General features: G+C 48.2%; 1 protein-coding gene across 2 annotated transcripts in view; it reads left to right on the forward strand.

Annotated features, from left to right (window-relative positions):
• LIG1 (DNA ligase 1) overlaps positions 1 to 24,508 on the forward strand; it is a 41,097-nt gene that overhangs the window by 596 nt on the left and 15,993 nt on the right. The window contains exons 2-10 of one of the 2 annotated variants that reach the window (XM_060085148.1): positions 9,887 to 9,963; positions 12,471 to 12,560; positions 15,140 to 15,278; positions 16,410 to 16,536; positions 18,321 to 18,434; positions 20,030 to 20,137; positions 21,203 to 21,319; positions 21,526 to 21,601; positions 24,421 to 24,501. In XM_060085148.1, the coding sequence (XP_059941131.1) occupies positions 9,947 to 9,963; positions 12,471 to 12,560; positions 15,140 to 15,278; positions 16,410 to 16,536; positions 18,321 to 18,434; positions 20,030 to 20,137; positions 21,203 to 21,319; positions 21,526 to 21,601; positions 24,421 to 24,501 (869 nt within the window). In that variant the 5' untranslated portion in view covers positions 9,887 to 9,946. The remainder of the gene's footprint in view (positions 1 to 9,886; positions 9,964 to 12,470; positions 12,561 to 15,139; positions 15,279 to 16,409; positions 16,537 to 18,320; positions 18,435 to 20,029; positions 20,138 to 21,202; positions 21,320 to 21,525; positions 21,602 to 24,420; positions 24,502 to 24,508) is intronic. The other variant, XM_060085149.1, reaches the window with a different exon arrangement.

Consider the following 24,508-nt stretch of genomic DNA (forward strand, 5'->3'; position numbering starts at 1 on the left):
GGCGGGGAAAAGGCTGTCGGTGGGTGAGGCCATCCGGAAGTTGGACGGGCTGGGGGAGGTGTGCCCACCTGGAAGGGGTGGGGCTAGGGAAAAGTTTAACAGTGGGCGGGGCCGGGGGAAAGGTTGAAGGCGAGGGGTCAGCTTTAAGGGGTGAGACCAGGTAGATGGAGGTGGGGCCAGAGGAAAGTCAGTGGTAAGAGCTAGGCCTAGGCAAAGGCCTTATGAAAGGTCTCGAACCTTCTGGACGGGGGGAGGTCTGGCCTTGTGTATGCCTGATGAGGGGGCGGGGCCAAGGGAAGAGCAGTGAAGGGGAGGCTGGACAGCGAGGAGGAGGCTAAGGCCTGGGAGGGGGTGGGGCCATAGAGGAGGTTAGCTGAAAGGTCTGGGCTAATTGTTACCTGAAATGGTGGAGGGAGGGCCAGAAGAGCTTGGGGAGGGAAGAGAGAAGGATCTTGAGGCCCTTAAGTGAGGGGGAAGCTTCAAGGGTAAGGGGGAGGGTACTTGGGAGGAAGAGGGGGCGTTTGGAAAGGAGAGCTGGCATCGGAAAGCTGAGGAGAATCAGTGAGGGGAGCCAGCAGAAAATGGGATTAAGGACTTCACTCCTTGGCCACCATCCCCTTTTCAGCCCGTTTGAATCTCTGACTTATTAGGCAGCCTGAGAAGAAGGCACGAGGAAAAGGCAGGAAGGACGTGTTAAGTAAGACCTCCTTAATTTCATCTTGTCTTAGGATTCCCTGGGAGCTCGGTAGGCCTGCAGATTTTCCCCCTCCATTCCCAGGATTCTTGATTCAGTAGGTCTGGGAGTGCGGTGGGGATATTTTAAACGTGAATCCCTGGCGGTTCTCAGAACTGGCACCCTTCGTTTATAGTATGCGTCATTGACCAGCTGTGTGGCCCTGGACAAGGCAGTTTCCCTCTCCTGTCTCAGCTTCCTGAGTTGTCTTTTGGGGGAATGCTGAGCTGTTTTAAACTTCAGAGCAGGAGGGAGAGTAGCATATTTACGGGAAAGGTGTAAAATATTCCACAGGGGTCGGGTGAGGATAGGGGACAGGTCAGGAAATGTGAGCTTTTACTAAATAGAAGAAATGCAGACTTGAGCCTTCTGGCCTGTCATCCTCAGACCATTCACCCCTAAACACCCTTTTACATCCCCCTTGTTACCATGGTCTCCAGGTTTGAAAGATCTTGCTTATAAACCCTAAATTCTTCAGTAATGTTTTTGTTATCCCAAGTTTTAGAAGTCAAAGGAGTGTGTGTGGGCCAGGGCATTCAGTGCCAGCACTGTTTTAGGTCCCGTGGCCATATCTTTGAACAAATAGACAAAATCCCTATCTTTATGGAACTTACATTTGAGCCCCGCACTGCTTAATACAATAGCCATTAGCCACGTGTAGCTATTGAATTTTTTTATGAGTAGGTATTACTTTTATTATTTTTTTAATTTAATTTTTATTTTATACTGGGGTATAGCTGATTTATAATATTGTGTTAGTTGCAGGTGTACAGCAAAGTGATTCACTTATACATATACATATATCCATTCTTTTTCAGATTCTTTTCCCATATAGATTATTACAGAATATTGAGTAGAGTTCCCTGTGCTATACAGTAGGTCCTTGTTGATTATCTATTTTATACATAGTAGTAGCTATTGAAATTCAAATTAATTAGAAACAAATGAAAAACTCAGTGCCTCAGTCGCACTTGCTGCCTTTCAAATGCTCTGAAGCCACATATGGCTAGAGCTCCCTTTCTGGACAGTGCAGATAGAGAACATTTCTATCAGGCAGAAAGTCCCTGTTTGAAGCACTGCTCTAGAGGGTGAGACAAATTCTAATTTATAAGGTCAGGTTGTGCTATGTGCTGTGAAGAAAAAGAGGGAGGGGACAGTACAGCAGGCCAGGGGTGGCGGTAGCCGGACCTGAATCATTGGTAACTCCATTGATTTTTTTTTTAATAATAAAAAAAATTACATATAGTAAAATTTACTCTCTTCGGTGTATAATTCTGTTAATTTTGAAACATTTAGAGTTATGTCACCACCACCACAATCAAGGTACAGAACCGTTCCATCACCCCTAAAAATGATTCTGGGCCTCCCTTTAAGCCCTCCGTCTGGCAACCACTGATCCCTCTCCATTCCTGTAGTGTATCAGTAGATCACTCCTTTTTATTGCCGAGTAAGCGTAAACAAAGTTTAGAATATTCTACAATGGAATACTAGCCAGCAAGTAGATGCATTGTATGATGTACCACAATTTGTTCATCCATTCACCCACTGAAGGACATTTGGGTTTTTTACAGTTTTTGGCGATTATAAACAGACCTGTTGCTGTAAACGTTAGATGACAGGTTTTTGTGTGAACATAGGATTTCACTGGGTAGGTACCCAGAAGTGGGATTGCTGGGTCAATACGGTAAATGTATACTTAACGGTTTGAGAAACTGCCAAACTTTTCCAAAAGTGACTGGACCATTTTGCATTCCCACCAGAAATATATGAGAGTTCCAGTTGCTCCACATCTTCCCCAGCCCTTGGTATTGTCACTTGTTTGATAATTAAATAATAGGTACGTAGTGGACTCCAAGGTTTTTGACCTGTGCAGCTGGGTGAAAAAAGCTACCAATGCTGAGATGGAGAACATTGGTTGGAGGAGGGATAAAAGTGTGTGTATGCGTGCGTGTGTGTGTCTTTTCTAAGAGTTTGGATTTGGTCCCATTGAGTCGGAGATGTTGGTTAGATATCCAGGTGGAGATGGCAGCACAGAAAACTAGAAATACGAGTCCTGGAGTCTAGAGGGGAAGTCACAGCCCGAGGTAGACAGTTTGGGGTCGTCATCATCCCAGGGTATGTTTAAGCCATCAAACTGGATAAGGTCTCCAACGGAGTGGGTGTAAATAGGACAGAGAGGAGGGATTGGGCCTTGGGCACTGCACCCGTTAGAAAAGTGAGTTGCTACATTTTCTGTTGCTGCTGTAACATATTACCAGGAACTGAGTGGCTTAAAAGAGCACACATGGGGGCTTCCCTGGTGGTGCAGTGGTTGAGAGCCCGCCTGCTGATGCAGGGGACACGGCTTCGTGTCCCGGTCCGGGAAGATCCCACATGCCGCGGAGCGGCTGGGCCCATGAGCCATGGCCGCTGAGCCTGCGCGTCCGGAGCCTGTGCTCCACAACGGGAGAGGCCACAACAGTGAGAGGCCCGCGTACAGCAAAAAAAAAAAAAAGAGCACACATGTTTATTCTCCTACAGTTTCCGAGGCCAGAAGTCTAAAATTGGTTTCCCTAAAATCGAGGTGTTGGCAGGGCTACATACCTTCTGGGGGCTTTAGGGAAAATCATTTCCTTGCTTTTTCCAGCTTTTAGAAGCCACCTGCATTCCTTGACTGGTGGCCCCTTCCTCCATCTTCAAAGCCAGCAAGTTAGCATCTCCAATCTCTGACTCTAAGCCCCTCCTTCCACTTACAAGGATCACTTGTAATCTTTTTTTTTTTTTTTTTTTTTTTGCGGTATGCGGGCCTCTCACTGTCGTGGCCTCTCCCGTTGCGGAGCACAGGCTCCGGACACGCAGGCTCAGCGGCCATGGCTCACGGGCCCAGCCGCTCTGCGGCATGTGGGATCTTCCCGGACCGGGGCACGAACCCGTGTCCCCTGCATTGGCAGGCGGACTCTCAACCACTGCGCCACCAGGGAGGCCCCTGTAATCATTTTTAAGTGATCGCACTGGGCCCACCTGTATAATCCACAGTACTCTCCCCACCTCAGAATGCTTAATCACATCTGCAGTCTCTTGCCACGTAAGGTAACATATCCACAGGTCCAGGATTAGCGTGGGGACATCTCTGGGAGCACTTATTCTTCTCACCGCAGTGGCTAAGGAAGACCCATCACAGGAATCCAGGAAATCGGTGAGGGTGTGGTTTGAAGGAAGAATTTCAATGGAGCTAGGAGTCAGATGTTTCTACTGCTGCTGATGGGCCAAGATGAGGAACAAGAAATGACTTCTGGATTTAGCAGCCCAGAGGTCCTCAGTCCCCTTGATGAGCAAGGTCCAGCGGAGTGATGTGGGAAAACTTAAAGGTTCAAGCGGGGATGGGAGGAGAGACACTGGAGGTGGTGCCTTGGGACAGTTCTTTCTATGACTTCTCTGAAAAGGGGAGCAGAGAAATGGGGCGATAGCTGCCACGAGCACTTGGGGTCAAGAGAGGGGTTTTTGTTTGTTTGTTTGTTTAGGTGGGAGGAGTCACAGCAGAATTGTAAACCGATAGGGATGGTCTAGTAGAGAGAGAAAAGATGACGCAGGAGAGAAGGGAGAGGCGTGCTGGAGCATGGGGTTTGAGGAGGTGAGAGGGCATAAGATCTGCGTGCGCTGGTCGAGGGTCTGGCCTTCAATGAGGGCACAGCTGGGTGGTCCCAGTACCTACAGCTGGGAGTCGGAGCGCCTGCGCGCAGACGCAGTTGCGTAGGCAGATAAGGTGGTGGGAACTTGTCTTTCTCCCGATTGCTGCCATTTCCTCCGCCGAGGAGGAAAGTGGAGGCGGTGCTGGCGGCTGGAGAAGCTGGTGTGAAACACGGTCTGGGAGAGCAGGAGGGTTGAAGGGTCTGGGGGAATGGAGGGACTTGGACCGGAGTCTGAAGGACCCCAGGGGACCAGTCCAGGTCCGTTCCGCGGGTGCAGGCACAGGGTAGGTGGAAAGTTGGCTGGAATCAGCAGCTTTGGGGTTTTGCACGGTGAGACGGAGGGCCGGAGTTAAGAGCAAGAGAGCGACGAAAGACGGTAATGGTGCACCGGAATCCACCCGAGTCAAGGCAGGAAGGGAGGACGTGATGCAGAAGGAAAGTGAAAAGGAGGAGGATTGACTGGTTTGTAGACTTAGGGAAGGACTGGGAAACTTTTGGAGTTGGGTTCCTAAAGGAAGTTGGCTGGCAGCTTAGGGGTGGTGGTTGGAGAATAAATAGGATGTTTGAGATATAAATCAGCATATAAATGGTATTTATCGCCAGGGCCCTGAGCCCTGAGCCTCGAATCAAGAAGTTGGGTTTTAGTCAAGTTCGTTAATTTGTTTGTTCGTTCCTTCATTTTTTCCAGTCTCCTTGTTGGAGCGCCGAGTCCTATTTCACCCTTATTTACTTTGTACTTTTTTTTTTTTTTTTTGGCCACGCCGGCATGTGGGGATCTTAGTTCCCCCAGCAGGGATCGAACCCCTTGCTCCCTGCATTGTTAGCGTGGAGCATTAACCACTGGACCACCAGGGACGTCCCGTACTTTGCATATCTTTGACAGTGGGGCCTGTGAGGTTTTTCAAGAGCAGGGCCTGGGTTTCCTTTCCTGTATTGTCCCAGAGACTGAAAGTCTTGGGAGCCCTGCAGTGACTTCTGCGTGAGGCTCTGTTCTTCCTTGTGTGGAAGGGAATTTAGGGGCTCCCTGGCTGGTTGGGAGGAAAAGATCTTGACTTTGACAGATAATTCATGTCCAGGATAGATTAGAACTTTCTCAAGTGAGGGACTCGTACCAATACTAGTGTTTTTTGAGGGGCAAAGGGGCTGGGTTATTCACTACCTTATTGATTTTCATGAATTCTGAGCTTTGGGCTGTATACGCAAATTATATTTTTATTCCCAATTTGAGGTTACTTTTTCGCCTTTGACTCATAAAAACTTTCAGACAGAAAAGTAGAGCAACTAGGATAATGTGCCACCGCCTCGATTTTACAGCTGTTAACATTTTGCTATGTTTGCACCGTCTAATTTTCTGAATAAAAAAATTTAACAGGGCTTCCCTGGTGGCGCAGTGGTTGAGAGTCCGCCTGCCAATGTAGGGGACGTGGGTTCGTGCCCCGGTCCGGGAGGATCCCACATGCCGCGGAGCGGCTGGGCCCGTGAGCCATGGCCGCTGAGCCTGCGCGTCCGGAGCCTGTGCTCCGCAATGGGAGAGGCCACAACAGTGAGAGGCCCACATACCAAAAAAAAAAAAAAAATTAACGTTTATTGTAGAAGTTTCAAACATACACAGAAGTAGAGAGTAGTGTCATGAATCCCTGTGTACCCATTACCCAGCCCCAGGAATTATCAAAATATGTTCATTCTTATTGCACCTGTATGTTCCTTAATTCCCCCCAAAACACCTGAATTATTTTAAAGCAAACTTCAGGCATTTGCTGAAATATTTGAACTAGTTTACAGACGTCATGACATTTTGTCCCTATTTATTTCAGCATGCTTCTTTAAGCAGTAAAGGCTTTTTCTGATTTGAGTTTCACACATTAAAAAATTAACAGAATTACTTAAGGAAACTTGAAGTGGTGTATGGGTATGACATTAAATAACACTAACGCTCATAAGGAGAAAGTTAATCCCTTTATATTCTCTTTCAGTTTGTCTTAGAAAGGCTCCGTTTGGTGCAGGGTGCCTTTCACAGCCCCCTCTAGCACTTGGCTAATTACCGCTCTGAACAAACAGAAAGCAGCAGGTCTGGGCTTGGAGCCTCCAGCAGCCGGTGCTTTTAACTAGAACCTGATCATCTGGTTTTGTTCTTTTTATCTTTGCGGCTGTCTCCTGTTGGTGACAAGCGATGCTGTTCTGTCTGTGGGAGTGACACAGATGGGAGTGCAGGGGGCCTAGGATCTGGAGCCAGGTTGTCTGAATTTGGATCCCCCGTTTGCCGCTTACGAGCTCTGTGATTCAGGACAAGCGATTTAACCTTGCTGTGCCTCACTTTTCTCATCGGTGACACGGGGATAACAGTTGGAAATGCTTGAGTGGCTGGTTGGGTAGTATGGGGTCACATTATTGTTGGTACAGTTGTTATCTCAACAGCCCCCAGTTCTAGGGCCACCTCCATCTCCCTTGATCCCAATATGGAGGGACCCCTTCCTTCCTCACCCTCAGAGTGTTAGTGGTTAAGGACATGGACTCTGGAGCCAGACATCTGGCTTTGGATCCTGGCTCTGCAACTCATTAGGCTGTGTGACCTTGAGCAGGTTACTTGACCTCTCTGTGCTTCCGTCACCTCATTTGTAAAATCAGGACAATGATGAATTGTAACAGCTTTTGCATGAATTAATTCATATAAAGTTTCGGAAGAGTGCCTACCGCCCACTAAGCACCTCAGTTCATAAGAAGTTGATTCTTTCACAGAAAAAATAATTCAGTGAAAAAAAATTCAGGGTTTCCCTAGATATGGTGGAAATTGCCAGGGTGGTATGAAGAATGTCTGAAGGTTGGGAAATCATTTTTGGAGGAGATGGGAGTGAACCAGGCACAGCCCCATGGCTCCAGAGCCCCACATCTGTTTGGAAAGTTAAGCTGAACGTAATCTGGGGACCACGGGGTGGATGCAATAAGTGTGATGAGAGAAGTACTAATTAACCACCTTGAGAGGCCAGGAAAGTGAGCTGCTCTTCTAGGAGGGGCCTCCAGGAGGCTTCCTGGCGGCCCAACAGCTCAGAGCTGGGCCGAAGGGGACTGGCCCTTGGAGTGGGGGGCAGGGCCTCACCAGAGGGAAGAGCCCGTGGGGGGCTGAGAAAGACAATTAGAAAAGTTATCTGGGGCTTAGATTTACTATTTTAAAAAAAAGTTGAACAGGTAATAAATATGTATGGTTCAAAATAAAATCAGGACAGAGGTACACAGTGACCAGTTCGGCTCACAGCCCGTCACCTTGTCGGCCCCAGCCACTTCTGTTGCTTTCTTGGTTATCTTTCCAGAGTTTCTGATTGGCTGAAATAAGCAGTACTAACGAATATGTATATTCTTATTTTCCCTTGTCTTGCAAAATCAATAGCATATTATATCCACTGTTCTGCCTCCTTTATTATTTATTGTTATTAGTTAAAATGTTACTTACTAGATCTAGGCCTTCTTTCTATAGCAGTAATAGTGCCTTCATTCTGTTTTGTTTTTTACTTTTTATTTTGAAATAATTAGAGACTCACAGGAAGTTGTAAAAATAGTACACCCATCTTCCCCCAGAGGTGACATCATTTTTTTTTAAAATTTATTTTTAATTTTATTTTTGGCTGCATTGGGTCTTCATTGCTGCACGCGGGCTTTCTCTAGTTGTGGTGAGCAGGGGCTACTGTTTGTTGCAGTGCGCGGGCTTCTCATTGCGATGGCTTCTTTTGTTGCGGAGCACAGGCTCTAGGCGCACGGGCTTCAGTAGTTGTGACTCGTGGGCTCAGTAGTTGTGACGCACGGTCTTAGTTGCTCCGCGGCATGTGGGATCTTCCCGGACCAGGGCTCGAACCTGCGTCCCCTGCATTGGCAGGTGGATTCTTAACCACTGCACCATCAGGGAAGCCCGTGACATCTTATATTAGTGTAATCCAATATTAAAACCAGGAGATTAGCCTTGGACAGTACTGTTAGCTGGATTCTAGCCCTTGTTCAGTTTTTACATGCGCTCCTGTGTGTGTGTGACTGTCTGTGTCTATGCAGTTTGATCCCATGCAGAGATCTGTGGACGCACCACCACAGTTGAGATACAGAACAGTGCCGTCTCCCCAGAGGAAATCCCTGTGCTACCTACCCCTTCATAGCCCCCGCCCCCTGGCAATTGCTTATCTCCACGTGAGTTTTGTCCTTTGGAGAGTGTCATGTAAATGGAATCATGCAGTCCGCACCCTTTTGAGGTTGGTGTGCCCCCCACGAGGGTCTGCCCTTTGTTTCGGTTAACAGTATACCTTAGAAACTGCTCAGCAGCTGATTTATTTAGCCCTGTGGGTATGACTTAATGAACTGCCATGTCTCACAGCCATTGTAGCACATTATATAATCACTGCAAAAATTTTTTTCACTAACCTGAAAACTTAGCTAAAAAAAAAAACCCAACTGAACAAAACCTTTTGGTCTTCATTATGTCATTGTATTAGACACAAAGCAGGCTCCATACGGTAAAGGAAGCGCCTGTTCTCTGACTCAGACCCCTTTTCTTCACTAATAAATCTCACCAGCAAATCATTTTGGTCTGTAAAACCTGGAGTTTCTTCTTGATGGGGAAACTCGTGTTTCTGATTTTGTGGGGTTTTTTTCTTTCTGAAAAGAAGTGTCAATGTAAATAATTGAGAAACGATCTATAATGGGAATAGAAAAAAAAGAGTTTTATTCGAACCAAACGGAGGACTGTAGTTCAGGAGACAGCCTCTCAGTTCTGAGGAACTGCTCCAGAGAAGCATGGTTTTCAGCACAGTTCTATGTCTTGTTAGAACAAAGAACGTACATCAAACACGACCGGGAGTACATTCCTTCAAGGTTTCAAAAAGAGGAAAAGGGCTTCGCCGGTGGCACAGTGGTTGAGAGTCTGCCTGCCAACGCAGGGGACACGGGTTCGTGCCATGGTCCGGGAAGATCCCACGTGCCGCGGAGTGGCTGGGCCTGTGAGCCATGGCTCACGTGCCGCGGAGTGGCTGGGCCTGTGAGCCATGGCCGCTGAGCCTGCGCGTCCGGAGCCTGTGCTCCTCAACGGGAGAGGCCACAGCAGTGAGAGGCTTGCATACCGCAAAAAAAAAAAAAAAAAAAAAAAAGAGGAAAAAAAAAAAAGATTAGCATGCAGACACAGTGAGTCAGTGTGGCCGTGGCACCTGGGAAGGGAACCTTGTCTTTGAAGGGCTACTAGCCCGGCTGTCATAGGAAGGGAGACATTTATCCCTATCTTCAGAGTGGACGTTCTTTATTTCTGGTAAATGCATTCTCTTCTTTAGTTGGTTAAAGCAGCTGCACGTTGTACGTTTGACAGGCCATATGATGGGCTGTTCAGTGAGTGTCAAGTTCAAGCCAGGTGATGGATGTAGATTTCAGGGTGATTTCCCCAAACCTCAATGTGTGAAAGTTTCTGTTTTGATCTCTGCACCATCAGTATCCTCACCAAGTATTTGGATGTCTACTTCAGGAACTGCCCATTGCAGAAGAGGAGGAGGAGGAGAGGGGAGGGGAGGATTCTGACGCCATCATGCAGCGAAGTATTATGTAAGTACCCTCCCCACACCCCTGCCACCGGCTTACGTACTCCAAGGTCTCTGCTCGCCTCTCTGACTCTGCGCCTTGTCTTAGAAGAGCTCGGGTTAGTCTTCACGTAGGGATTTCCAGGAGTTGAGCAGTACGGGAAGTGGGAAGGGGGATCGGAAAAATGGGTGGTGTAGTAACCAAAATTCTTAGTTGCAAGGTTCAGAGACCCTGACCCCTGGTTCTCAATCAGGGGCAGTTTTGTCCCCCAGGGAACAACAGACATTTTTGGTTGTCACCACCTGGGGGAAGAGGGAATTTCCCACTAGCATCTAGTGGATAAAGGCCAGGCAGCCTGCTAAACATCCTACAATGTCCCGGGTAGCCCTCCACAACGAAGAGTGATCTGGCCTGAAATGCCGGTCGGTAATGCCCGGCTTGAGGAACCCAGTACTCAGTCACGCTGGCTTCAGGAAAAGCAGAAAAGGAATTCTTTGGCTTGTGTAGTGGAAACTTGGCTTTTAAAAAAATGAATTTATTTATTTATTTATTTATTTATTTATGGCTGTGCTGGGTCTTCGTTTCTGTGCGAGGGCTTTCTCCAGTTGCGGCGAGCGGGGGCCACTCCTCATCGCGGTGCGCGGGCCTCTCACTATCGCGGCCTCTCTTGTTGCGTAGCACAGGCTCCAGACACGCAGGGTCAGTAGTTGTGGCTCATGGGCCTAGTTGCTCTGCGGCATGTGGGATCCTCCCAGACCAGGGCTCAAACCCGTGTCCCCTGCATTGGCAGGCAGATTCTCAACCACTGAGCCACCAGGGAAGCCTGAAACTTGGCTTTAATAGTTAGATCCAGTTGTCCAGACTTTCTCACTGGGACTCTGTCTCCACCGTTCAGCTCTGCTTTCTTGGATGTTGTATCACTCTGGCAGGCTGTCTTCCTTAGGCTTTTAGTACCCTAGAGTCAGCAATCCCGGTGGAAAGAGGTGGTCTCTCTCCCAGCTGTCACAACAATATCTAGAGTTAAGTTTCATTGGCCCACCTTGGGCCGCATGCTGGTCCCTGAAGCAGCCACTGTCGTAGCCCCAGGGATGCAGGGCCTTGAGTGGCCAGGTCCGGGGCCTGTGCCCTGGTTGTGGGTGAAAATGCAGACCCACGCGAACCATAGGGACTGAGAGAATGTGGGGGAACGGGCATCACAAGAGGAACGTGGAGGGCTATTCCCAGAAGGAGGGGATGGATTCTAGACAGATCCAGACCTGGATGTCACCCACACAGACCTGGGAGTTGGTGGCTTACACAGATCCCAGGCTGCATTTTTCTCAGGTGATGAGAAATCTGGGGATAGTGTCTCCTGGGATGATAGCACTTTTGATTGCTTTCTGTCACCTTGCTTTATTTTATTTTAGTTTTTAATTTTTTCCTTTTTTGGCCATGCCGCATGGCATGTGGGATCTTAGTTCCCTGACCAGGGATCAAACCCATGCCCCCTGCATTGGGAGTACAGAATGTTAACCACTGAACCATCAAGGAAGTCCCTATTTTACTTTTTAAAGATTAAGTAAACTTTTAATTTTGGAATTATTTTAGATGTACCAAGAAGTTGTAAAGATAGGACAGAGAGTCCCTGTATACCCTTCACCCGGTTTCCATTGCTGACACTTTACATCACTGTGGTCCATTGGTCACAATAAGGAACCAACAGGGATACATTCCTTTTAACTAAGCTGCATTTCACCAGTTTATCTGTTAATGTCCTTTTCTGTTCCAGGATCTGATTTGGAGCCATGTTGCATTTAGCTCTCATGCCTCCTCTGGGTGACATTTTCTCAGGCTTCCTTTGTCACCTGTAGCCTTACCCCCGGTTTGGTTTGTCCGATATTCTCATAATTAGCCTGGGGTTTGGGGCACTGAGGTGAGGTGCCCTCTCATTGCCTCATATTGGGGGTGCACGACATCCCCAAGACATCGTAGGCAATGCTAACCTTCCTCGCTTGGCCAGGTCCCTGCGCTGTCAAGCCCCTGTTTTTCCCCTCTCAGTACTCTGCCCTTTGGGGCAAGCCACTCAGCCTAACCAGGCTCAGGTAGAGGCTAGAGCACCTTTATCTTTTTCAGAGCACGTAACGCCTTTGGACATTTTATATTTAGCTACTTGCTAACGTCTGCCTACCCCACTAGAGTGTCAGCCCCTCCAGGGCAGGGGCATATGTGTCTGGGTCATTCCCCTGCCCCTAGCTTCCAAGGACAGGCCTTGGCACATAGTAAGTGCATAGTTAATCCCTGTGGAATGGAAATCGGGATGTGTCCTGTCTCTCAGGTGAGTGGCAAGTTGGGGCAGAAAATAAGCAGAGCGTTGCCTCCTCCGTCTGATGAGCCTCAGTTTTCCTTATTGGTCTAAGGGGGTTGTTTGAAGTCTTCTGTTGCGTCCTGGGACAGGGACGGGCATCGGAAGCTGTGGAATGTGGCGTGTGTTAGAGGGGTTATTGGTTCTGTTATCATTCCCTTTTCCGCGCCCCCCCCCTCTGCTCCTCCAGGTCATTTTTCCAGCCCAAGAAAGAGGGCAAAGTGAAGAAGCCAGAGAAGGAGATATCCAACAGCACCAGAGAAACAGAGTCCCCTCCAAAGTATGTTCTGGGGCTGGGATGTGGTGAATCTGTTCCTTTTATCAGTCGGGACCTGGCTCAGAATATCTCAGGGCCCCACAGGGGAATTTTTGACTCCGGTAACTGGACAAGCCAAAGGTAGGGTCATCTTCAGGCACAGCTGGATCCAGGGCCTCAGAGTTGTCTTCAGGGCTCCGTCCCAGTGTCTTGACTTCATTCTGGAGCAGACGCCACAAGGCAGAGACCCTGCCACTGGCCGCATCTAAATAGAAGAGAACAATGTTCTTTCCTCCAGCGTCCTTGTCACAGATTCTTGGGAAGACCCTGCCCCTGGACTGGTCAGCTTTCCAAAGCATGCACTCAGGGTAGATTTAGCTCACATCCCCATTTTGGGAGCCTGGGCAAGTAACTTCACTTCCTGTACCCCAGTTTCCTCACGGGTAGCAGGGTATCATGATCTATATCAGGCTTTCTGTGTGGATTTGATGCCTTAACACACTAACAACTTATAGAACAGTGCCTGGTTCATAAAAGACGCTCAGTAAGTGGTAAGAATGAGGTCATAATTTATCAACCCTCTCGACTTTTAGATCTGCCCCTTTTGTGTTTGCACTGCTATATATACACACTTATGGTGTGTGGTTTTATTTTCTGTGGCATGTTTTAATGTCTTGAAAAATAGAGATCATACTGTGTATATGGTTCCTGAACTTGCTTTCTTCAGTGACAGTATGACTTAGAGATTTTTTCCACTCCTGAACACAAAGGACCATCGGATCCCTTTTACCTTCTGCTTTGTGTTCCATTTTATGGATGTACTGTAGAAATTATTTAACATCCCCTTACTGATGGATATTTAGGTTGTTTCTGCTTTTTGGCTGAAACAATCCATGCTGCAATTTAGTCTGTATGTGTGACTTCTTGGGCACACATGCAGATTTTTTTTTTCTAGCATAGATACCCACATGTGGAATTACACATGGTAATTATTAATACATCAACTCAGAAGTAGGTAAATAAAAATTTGAAGTGCTTCCAGTGTTTACTCTCCAGAGGAACTACTGTTACCACTTTGAGGTGTATCCTTCCATACCTTTTTCTATGCATTAAACATACGTGCGCCTAATACAGTTAGTTATGACACATAGTAGGTGCTCAATAGGTACTTGCTGAGTGAATAAGTGTTTCCCACACTTATATATTGGATGGCAGGGACTCTCATTTTGGTCACTGTTATATCTCAAGTAGCTGGCACATACCTGACATACAACAGATAATAATACACATTTTTTTTTTCTTTTTTTTTTTTGCGGTACGCGGGCCTCTCACTGTTGTGGCCTCTCCCGTTGCGGAGCACAGGCTCCGGACGCGCAGGCTCAGCGGCCATGGCTCACGGGCCCAGCCGCTCCATGGCATGTGGGATCTTCCCGGACCGGGGCACAAACCCGTGTCCCCTGCATCGGCAGGTGGACTCTCAACCACTGCACCACCAGGGAAGCCCAATAATACACACTTTTAATTTATTTTTAAATAGGAAAAGCAGGATTATTCTGTATGCAAGTTGCACGTACATATGGGCAAACATTCATGTATCTTTTACATTCATGGAATCATACTGTATAGATTCATTTAGTCAACAAATATCCACTGAGAATCTACTATGTGCCGGGCACCTAGACCCTGTGGGTTTAGCAGTGAATAAAATCAGCAGCAACTCCTCTCGCAGATTTGACAGTCTACTTTCTCTCCCCACAAAAAAATGTCTTAGAGCTATGCACTTCATCTAAACTTACTTTATTCTCTTCAATGTTCCATGACAAAAGCGTGCCGTCATTGACCTAAGTAGGGAGGTGTTTGTGTACATCTTGGTCTTTGTCCAGACCGCGAGCTTTATGAGTGCAGAAACCGGTAGGAATCAGCTGTGTTCTCAGCCCCTTAAGTGACCTCCATCAGCAAGCATATTGGCTGTATTTTGACAGCCGTGTCTGTGTTCCTCACCAGACTGGGAGTGCCTCAGAGCTGGTGTCGGGGGAGTCGTTGGGCTGCTTTACCAGTAACCAAAGTCATGGTGACTTGGTTAAAGTTAAAATTGCCTCTTTCTCACTTGAAAGATTCTGAGCTGTTTAAGCAGTTTGGGGCAGCTAGGCGACTCTGTACCACTTGGTGGTCCTGGGACCCAGGTTCTTTCTCTCCCTCTCTCTCTGCTCTGTCCTGCCCTCATCTGCATTGTCAAAGGGGGTCAGCAAGTCGAAGTTCTAGGGATAAGAGAGCAGTGAGGACAAGCAGTAGGGGGCTCAGGGGCTTACATGACTGAAAGAGCGTCTCCAAAGGGATGTTGGAGGCCAGTCTCTGCCCTCAGTAGGGACTTCACGTGCTCCTCAGCATCACCCATCACAGGGTGGGCACACAGGAGGCCTCCAGAGAGCGGGATGGGTGGATGGGTGACTAAGAGTATGTGCTGAGGAGGCCCCTAGAAAATGTTCATTGAATGCTTGAAAGACAAGGGAGGGAATGAAACATAATGAAGGGCCTGGAGAATTTGGGAGTAGCGTCCCCACTCTATCTGCTGGAAAAAAACCCTCCATTTTCTTATCCTCCAGGGTGGCGCTGAAGGAGCGGAATAGAGTGGTACCTGAGGGCGACTCTCCAGTGAAGAGGCCAGGGAGGAAGGCGGCCCGGGTCCTGGGCAGCGAAGGGGAGGACGAGGAGGAGGACGCCCCCAAACCCCCCAAAAGCCAGGTAGGGCCCCAGCAGCCTGCCCACATTTACCAGAAGAAACCATCATTCCCATTGGCCTTTGGAGCTGAGTGCAGTGGCTGCTCAGGAGAATTCTGGAGATGATGCCCCAGCGGGTGGAGGAGTTGAGTGGTCCTGCCTGGTCTCTGTGCTCCTAACCCCACCTCTGCCCGGGGGCTGGGCTTGGCTCCCTGGCCTGGGGTGCCTGGGCAGCCTCAGCTGGCACGAGCAGCTCCCGATAGATAGCCCTAGCCTCGTAGGGTGGCCCTGAAGGTGCAGTGAGTCGGTTCACATCCGGATCGGAGAAGAATGCCTGCTACGGAGGAAGGGCTTGGAAATCCGTCCAGTCTCTCCTGTTGTGGAAGGGCTTTCCATCTTCAAGTGCATCGGCTCACTCGCTCCTCTCATTTAAGTCATTTCATGCCTGTTGGCTGCTCTGAGGATAACGTCTGAAGTGCAGCACTTCTCAGTCTGTCGATGGTGAAGTGAGATTCTCTGCTCAAACCCCCTGGCATTGCCAGCGCAGGCCAAAGCTGGTCCTTACAGAGCCTCCAAGGCCCCTCAGAAGCCGCTTCTTCCTTGTCATCTTTGTCTTTTCCTTGGCTAACTCTGCCCCAGGGTGCTTCTATACTGTTGCTTGCCATCCCTAGATGCCCTTGTCCAAGTGAATGCCCACATTCAGCCAGTGGGAAGAGCAGGGCACTCCACTTGCCTTTAGGTGAATGTTATTTGAACCAAGGGACCTGTATATCCTTACATTGCATTGTGTAGACCTGGGGCTTCTGACCACACCTAGATGTAAGGGAGGCTGGGAAGTGTAGTCCTCAGTCTCCTGACCACACCTAGCTGCAGGGGACCCTGGGAAGTATAGTTTTTAGTTGGGCTGTATTATGCCTAGCTAAAAATCAAAGACTCTTTTACTTTAGAAAAAAAAGAATTGTTATTGGGGTCCATGATAGGGACAGTCTGGGACCATGAAACTACACAGGATGGTGGAGGGATGGCCCAGGTAAGAGGGGATGAGGCCTAAGTGGGGCTGAGTCCCTCTGTACTCTCAAGTGCTTGGAAAATGACGTAGTTGGGTGCTCCCTCCTTCCTCCTCTCACTCAGGAATTGCTTTCTCTCCCCATCTAGAAGCCTGCTCCAGATTCCCCACAAGTCTCCCCTCCCAGTCCTGGCACACTGCCTGAGAGCAGCCCTTCCCACTCCAGCACCTCTCCCACGGTCGTCTCCCCATCAGGGATCCCGAAGCGTCGCACGGGTAAGGACCCCCTGGCCTCGCCCTTTCAGTTGCCTGTCTTTGTCCACACTTGGATTTCTGCATCATTCAGCCATCCTCGTGACAGCTCCGATAGTGTTGTGGTTAAGAGCACGGCTCCACCATCCACTGGCTGTGTGACCTTGGGCAAATGACTTCCCTTCTCTGGACTTTATCCGTAAAACGAATGATAATTACAGTACCTCCCACCCAGAGATCTTGGGAGGATTAAAAGTGAGTACGTGTAAGTGCTTGGAACTGGGAAGCGCTCAGTAAATGTTGGTTATTGTCACTGTGATGTGTGCAGTGCTGGAGGCCACACAGCTCACTGTGGGAGCCCAGGGGAGGGCCCCTGACTCGAGGGAGACTTCTAGAAGAGAGCTTAACCAAGCTGAGCCCTGAGGGACAGAAGAGGAGTGAGCAGGGACTGAGGAGGGGAAAGGGTTCTAGGCTGGGGGAGTGTGAATGGAAAAGGCCCTGGGGGCACTGATGGCTAGGTGTGTTGGTGCTCAGAGCGTGGGGTTGGGGACAATGAGCAAAGAGACTAGAGCAGGTCCATGGAAAGCCCGTCTGAGGAGCGGAGCCTCTGTCGCCAGGGGGGTTGGGAAGATTTTTACACAGGGATGGGAAGGGGAGAGACCCCCCCCACATGATGCAGGATGATACGGCCTGCTGAGACCCTGAACCGTGGTGACTGAGGAACTAAAATTTTTTTTTTAATTGGAGTATAATTGATTTACAATATTGTTAGTTTCTGCTGTACAGCAAAGTGAGTCAGTTATACATATACGTATATTCACTCATTTTTAGACTCTTTTCCTGTGTAGGTCATTACAGAATATTGAGTGGAGTTCCCTGTGCTGTACAGTAGAGGAATTGAATTTTTAATGCTACTTTAATTCAACTTAAATTGGAAAGCTGACTCTAGTTTCAATTATTGAAGCTTTGCAATAATTTGATCAACTCGGATATGGGAAGCTACTTTCTCAACGGTAAAGTCCATGAAATCTAAACACATCGAGTATTTCTGATGAAAATTTAGTGCCCAATTGAGATGTGCTTTCAAGTGCATCGGATTTTGAAGACTTAGCATAGAAAAAAGAATGTTACTCATTTCTTTTAATATTCAAAACATGTTGGAATCATCATATTTTGGATTTATCGGGTTAAGTAAACAATATTATTCAAACAATTCTCCTGATTCTTTTTCCTTTTCTCAGTGTAGCCACTAGAAAGTTAAAGATGACGTACGTGGCTCACTGTATATTTCCACTGATGGTGCTGGTATAAGGAAAAATAGTGGTAACGCTGGATGCTAGGGGAGCTCTGGATTGAGGTGGCCCAGAGGAGGTGCCATCTGGCCTGAGTCTTGGAAGATGGGTTAGGGTTGGCTGTGCTGAGAAAGGGCGGTTGGGAAGTGTTGCAGCCAAGACAGCCGTGCAAAGGCCTCGAGGTGGGAACAGCATGGCACATGGGGGAATCCCATACACCTCGGCGTCTCTGGGCAATAAGGTGCGATTTGGGGAGCAGGAAGGGTTTGAGGATAGTGTGTGGCGAGAGGTGAGGCAGAGAGGAGGATGGCTGCTGGCTCCTAAGGTGAAGGAACCTGCTCGGGGTCACACAGCCAGGAAGCAGCAGAGACCTGCACGGGAGCCGTGGCTGTGGGCAGGCGGAGGAGGGCAGGAGCCCGGAGCCTTCTCAGGGCCCCATCGTCGCGGGGTCTGAGCTCACTGGGGTGGGGCAGGAGGGCCGGCAAGGAGGCCACACTGAGCCCTTTGCCTTCCCAGCCCGGAAGCAGCTTTCCAAACGGACATTTCAGGATGTCCTGCAAGAGCAGGGCAAGGACGAGGACGGAGGAGCCAAGAAGAAGAAGAAGGAGGAGGAGGAGGAGGAGGAGGAAGGTAAGGCCCTGGGGTTGGGGGGTGGGGACTGACTCTGTGTGTGTGTGTGTGTGTGTGTGTGTGTGAGAGAGAGAGAGAGTGATCTGGAGAGGCAGGGGCCTGTGGGACTGACTGTGTCTGTGTGTGTGTGTGAGAGTGTGATCTGGAGGGGCGGAAGCCTGTCTGAGAGGGCAGGGTGTGAGGACCCCACTGATTTGACACCTCTGTCCAAGAAGCCACACGAGTCCGTCAGAATCCCACAGCCCCAACCGGGGGATTTTGCCATGAAAACATTCTGGAATACATTCGTTTGGCCATCTTAATTCAGTATGAATTCATATACAGCTTCTCATTTTTCTCTTCTATTTTTATGTTTCTCATATGGAATATATTTTCCTCTAAATGGTTTGTTTTTTGTTGTAAATCTTACCAGAAGGCAGAGAGGTTCGAAAACTTCCAGGGCCCATGGTGCCTTAGTAACTTTTTCACGGTGCCTCAAGGCCAGTACCTTTACTGTTCGGTTTGTTAAGTTGTTATGTCTGAACAACTATTTATTTATGTTCTAGCAGCTTGGGCATTTGAGAAAATAATACACATAACGTTGAAAGGAAAAATAATATTTAATTTCACTGTTAAATAATCATAATTAGTTACTAGTTGTGATGTCTCCTGGGCACTGCACAATTGCTCAGACTTTGGAATCCAGTTGAACACTGCCGCTTTCCTTGTTGATTTTTGTGCAGTACTTGGTTTTTATCACGCCACCAGTGAGTACCCAGCCTTGCAGAAAGCTAACGTCAGGAATTGCCAATAATGTGATCTAATACTGACAAGCAAAATACCCTGAGCCAGTAGGTCACACGGTGTCCAGCAGATGTCACCAATTTCCCTTGAAAATATAAAATGTGCTCCGTGGGAAACACAACCATAAAGACCTGATCCATTGATCATTTGGGGCCTATACGAGATTATAATAATCATAGCCTTTGCTACTGTCAATTTGTTTGTTTAATATAAGGTCCTTATTAGGTTTATCTTTCCCAGGGAAGATCTGAGTTTGGTGGAGATTTGATTTCCAGTTGGCAATTTTTAGTCAGTAACAAATTTTACTAAAAATCATGCAGTTTTAGCCATTGTCTGTGTCTGGGGATTTTGGGGGGTGAGGTGGGGCTTCTTCCTACTGAGGCAGATTTTTCCCAAGATAGTTGATGCAGTTTTTATTATTACCCTGGATGTGGGTTTTTTTTTTTTCCAGTCAGCTTAAAAAAAAAACAGCACCTTTATTTTTATCTCTAACAAGTTACTGTTGGCATTTTGAACCCTTTCCAGTTCTTTTTTGCAGTGAATAATTCTAAAATAATGGTTTATAAGAAAAGACTGGCCCTCTCTGTTTCTTAGCTGCCCAGGTGAGCATCGGGGTTGGTTTCCCTCAAGGTCCCTGCCTGGTTCAGGGCTGACCAGGAGCAGGCTCTCATACCTCCCATCACTTCACAGATGTTCAGTCAGCACAGCGGAGAAAAAACGGGGGCAGAGTGTCTTGGGAATCGAAATGCCCTTTGTGGGGAGCGGTCATAGTGACTTTTTGCCACCTGGCTTTTTTTTTAATCGGTCCTCAGAATTAGAGACACCAACAGAAAGCCTCACAGAGCCTGAAGGGGGCAAGAAGAAGGAAGCAGAAGAAGGAGACCAGCCCAGGTCACCCCCTGAGCCCCTGAAGACCTCCAGTGAGTTTCTGGTCCTCTTCCTCCCTGAAGCCCCACCTCTCTGGTTTTGGGGGTCAGATGTCTTTGGAGGACAGTTAATTTAAATAAGGCTCAGATGAGATAAGACTTAAATAAGATTCTCCAGTGTGTTGTCTAAATGCAAATTCTAGGGGAAATTATAGGTTCTATTGCTATTATTATTTTTTTTAAGTATTTATTTATTTATTTGGCTGTGCTGGGTCTTAGTTGTGGCATGCAGGATCTTCATTGCCGAGTGCAGGATCTTTTAGTTCCTTCATGCAGGATCTAGTTCCCTGACCAGGGATCGAACCTGGGCCCCCTGAGTTGGGATTGCAGAGTCTTAACCACTGGACCACCAGGGAAGTCCGCTATTATTATTTTTATTGTTATTTTTCCTCCGTGCATGTGAGGAAAAAAAGAGCCAGTCATCCTCCAACAAAATATCTTTCAGAAATTATAGGCACTGTATGTTATTAATTGAGCAATAATTTTAAAATTTTTAATTAAAAAAATTTTTTTTGGCCACACCACACGGCATGTGGGATCTTAGTTCCCCAACCAGGGATCGAACTTGCTTCTCCTGCGGTAGAAGTGCAGAATCCTAACCACTGGACCACCAGGGAAGTCCCGAGCAATAATTTTTTTAAGTTAGATAACCAGGGTGAGTTACAAGATTTTAGAGGTTAAAGTTACCCTCCCAGGCCATAGAACAGCTCCTGCAGTGAGGTGTCCAGAAGCCTCCCATGGCAGAAAAAACGCTGTGAGGATATTTTTGGGATGCAGGATCGTATCTGATTTTCTGCACCTGCAGAAGTGGGAATATTTTCTTCTTATCGTACTGAGATTTTTTTCCCACCATCCGTAAATCTCCAATCTCAGGCCAGATGCTAGAATTCCACTAGTTAGTCCTGAAGCATCAGGCCTGAGAGGCTCCAAAATGAAACTATGGAAAGGAAAAGGGCAGAATTGATTATGTCTTCCATCTTCAGGGTCAGAATGACCTTGAGGTTAAAAAATTTAGTCAAAATAGTTTGCATCACCATCTGACCTCTCTCGCTTTCAAAGCAAAGCCCCCAACAGAAAGCGTTTCAGAGCCCAAGGTGGCCGTGAAGCAGGGACCACAGGAGGACGGCCAGGCTAAGCCTCCCCCCAAAGCTCCCAAGACGCTCAGCAGTTTCTTCTGTGAGTTTCTCCCCCCCACCTTGCAGGGTTGCACTGGGGAGAGGTGGGTGGATCTTTCTCCAGAGACTGCGGCTTTCCCGTGGGTTAAAAAGTCTAACTTGGTTAGAAAGTCTAACTCGCCTCTCGCAATGCTGGCTGGAGAGTGGTTGGCAGGCAGGGGCTGTCAGAAGGAGAAAGGACCCACCATTTCCCTGCTTCATTCCCAGCTCCCCGGAAGCCAGCAATCAAGAAAGAAGCGAAAGAAGAGGGACCCAGTGCTCTGAGAAAGGATGAGACCAAGGGGTGAGTCAGGATCTATTGTAGAGACGACATCAGATTAAACAGAATAAGGCAGTGAGTCCAAGATCTCTCTGACCTGATTGTAGGTAGGCCTCCGAAAATGAGACCGGTAGTCACCAAAAACATTCTTTCAGCCTTAAAATTTTGTGATTAGGGTTTAATTATTCTAATAAAAATTTGGGGGAGATTCTTAATGGCAATTTTGTACCCCAGTTGAGACCTGATTACTGAGATTAAATGGCCCCATTTCAGCATGTGACTGCGCTGTAGGAACGGTCGGCTCCTTTTCTTGGACGCCTACTATGTGTCAGATCCGGTGTTAAAGGTTTCTGTTATGCCTTTTTACTTCATCTCTGCAGTAGTCCTGCGGAGGAAGCAGGTATTTTAGCCATTGCACAGACATTGAGACTAGTAGCCCAGAGAAGTTAGGTCATCTTCCCTGGGTCACACAGGGAGGCAGGGGTAGGGCCAGGCCTGAAACCTGGGTCCACTTGGTTCCTAAGCCTGGCCTCTTTTTCACTGTCCCATCTTGCCTTCTGGGCCTGTGTCCATGCTTATGTTATTTATAAATAAGTTTCTCTAACAGAATCGTTGCCTGACATGAAGTTTTATGTCCTGATTTTTATTTCATGTGATACTATGATCGTTTTCTGTTTTTTTTAAATTAATTAATTAATTTATATTTCGTTTTGGCTGCGTTGGGTCTGCGTTGCTGCATGTGGGCTTTCTCTAGTTGCTGTGAGTGGGGGCTACTCTTCATTGCGGTGTGCGGGCTTCTATCGCGGTGGCTTCTCTTGTTGCGGAGCACAGGCTCTAGGTGCGCAGGCTTCAGTAGTTGTGGCACGTGGGCTCAGTAGTTGTGTCTTGCGGGCTCTAGAGCACAGGCTCAGTAGTTGTGGCGCACGGGCTTAGTTGCTCTGCGGCATGTGGGATCTTCCTGGACCAGGGCTTGAACCCGTGTCCCCTGTGTTGGCAGGCGGATTCTCAGCCCCTGTGCCACCAGGGACGCCCTGTGATGGTTTTGCTTACACCATATTCCCAGTCTGATCGCTGATGGCTGCCTCCAGGAGACAAACTTTCAGGGCCTCCAATTTCCTTGCTTTTAAAATGGGGACTTATCAGTGGCAAAAACACACTCTTTTATCCACTGTTAACGGTGTGCCAGGCAGCAGGCAGTGTGCCTTCCATATCCTAATGCATCGAAGCCTCACAGCAAATTTGTGCGTCATTTCTGCTGGTATCTCCATTTCACAGGTGAGAAAAGTGAGGCTTGGAGGCAGGACAGTATTGTGGAGAGGTTAGAAATCCCAGCTCTACATTTGTCAGCTGTGTGACCTTGGCCAAGTGACTTAGCCTTTTTGGGCCAGTTTCGTCCTGAGGGTTTGAAGCATTTAGACTAGGGCCTGGCCATGCCCAAGCTCAGCAAGTTGTGGCTGCTATTATTATTATTGTTATTGTTATTGTTTTGATTGCCTTGCTGAGGTCACAGATGGGGTGTATGATAGAGCTGGGATTTGAGCCAGGCAGTGTGGCTGTAGAATTTCTTACCCACCGCGCTCTGCCGTCTCTCTCGTTGTAATGATAGGAAGGGCCAGGAGGGCTACCGCTTATCAAACGCTGAGTCCTTACAACTCACTGAGCATGCTCCGTCCAGCTCGGCCATCTTCAACCCAGTCTGTGCATCAGGATCAGCTGAAGAGCTGAAAAAAATCTGAAGTCTTCTTCTCCCTCGCCCTTCTGTGCCCCCACATTCGGTAGAGAAGTAGGCCTGAGGCTGGGGAGTCAGTGTTGTTCTAAAAATGCTCCCCGCAGACTGCACCAAGGAGTGGGAACCCTCACCATAATTTCTTCCTTAACCTCATGACAACGTGTCAGGGTAGGGACTCCTGGTGGCTCCATCGTATCGATGGAGACACTGTGGTTCAGAGAGGGAAGCTGCTTCCTCACCACGACACAGCTGGTCAGTGATGGAGCAGGGATTTTAACCCAAATGAGTGTGACTGCGGTGGCTCTAATGGGGTCAGTGTGAGGCATTTCTAGAGGCATGTATAATGTAGAGGTTTAGAACGGCCTCTGGAACTGTGCTGCTTACTAGCTGTGTGACCTCAGGTGAGCTACTTAACCACTCTGTGCCCAGTTTCCTTATCTGGATACGGAGGGTAGAAGAGTCCCTGCCTACAGGGCTGATTGCTAGCAGATGTCGTGCTCTTAGCACGGTGCCTGGCTCTTTGTGGCACCCAGGGACTGTACCCTCCTCCTGCTGTTCCAGCCAGAGTGTGAGGGAGGGATTGGCCGAGAGGCCGGGGGAGGTCCTTGCCTCTTGGAGTGGACTTTGAAAAACATTCAGATCACGCTGCTCCACTCCAGCCATGCTGACCCCTTTTCTTTTCCTCAAACATGCCAGGTGTGTGTCTGCTGCAGGGCCTTTGCACTCACCGTTCCCCCCACTTGGAATGCTCTTCTCTCTGGTACCCACACTGCTCACTCCTCACATCATTCTGCCCAAATGTCTCCTCTGGCCTTCCCCTACCGCCCTCTGAAGTAGCACCTACCATCCCGATTCCTCCCCCTACTTGGTTTTCTAAAATATTTTTTATCTAAAATGACTTATTCACTTAGGTTTTTTTGTTTGTTTGTTTTTTCCCCCGACTCTCCCTCTGGAATGTGAGCTCCAGGTTAGCAAACTTGTTTTCATTCACTTCTGTGCCCTTGTGCCTGGAATAGTACCTGGCACTTAGTAGGTGCTCAGTAAATATTAGCGGGAGGAATGACTTCCCTTCGACCCAGGCATCTACCCTACAGTCTCCCTTTTCCCTCCACAGACACCTGGACCCATCCAGCTACAATCCTGCCAAGAACAACTACCATCCCGTCGAAGATGCTTGCTGGAAGGTGGGCCAGAGGTGAGGC

The sequence above is a fragment of the Mesoplodon densirostris genome, chromosome 19 (genome assembly GCF_025265405.1).
Source record: "Mesoplodon densirostris isolate mMesDen1 chromosome 19, mMesDen1 primary haplotype, whole genome shotgun sequence".
Lineage (NCBI taxonomy): Eukaryota > Metazoa > Chordata > Mammalia > Artiodactyla > Ziphiidae > Mesoplodon > Mesoplodon densirostris.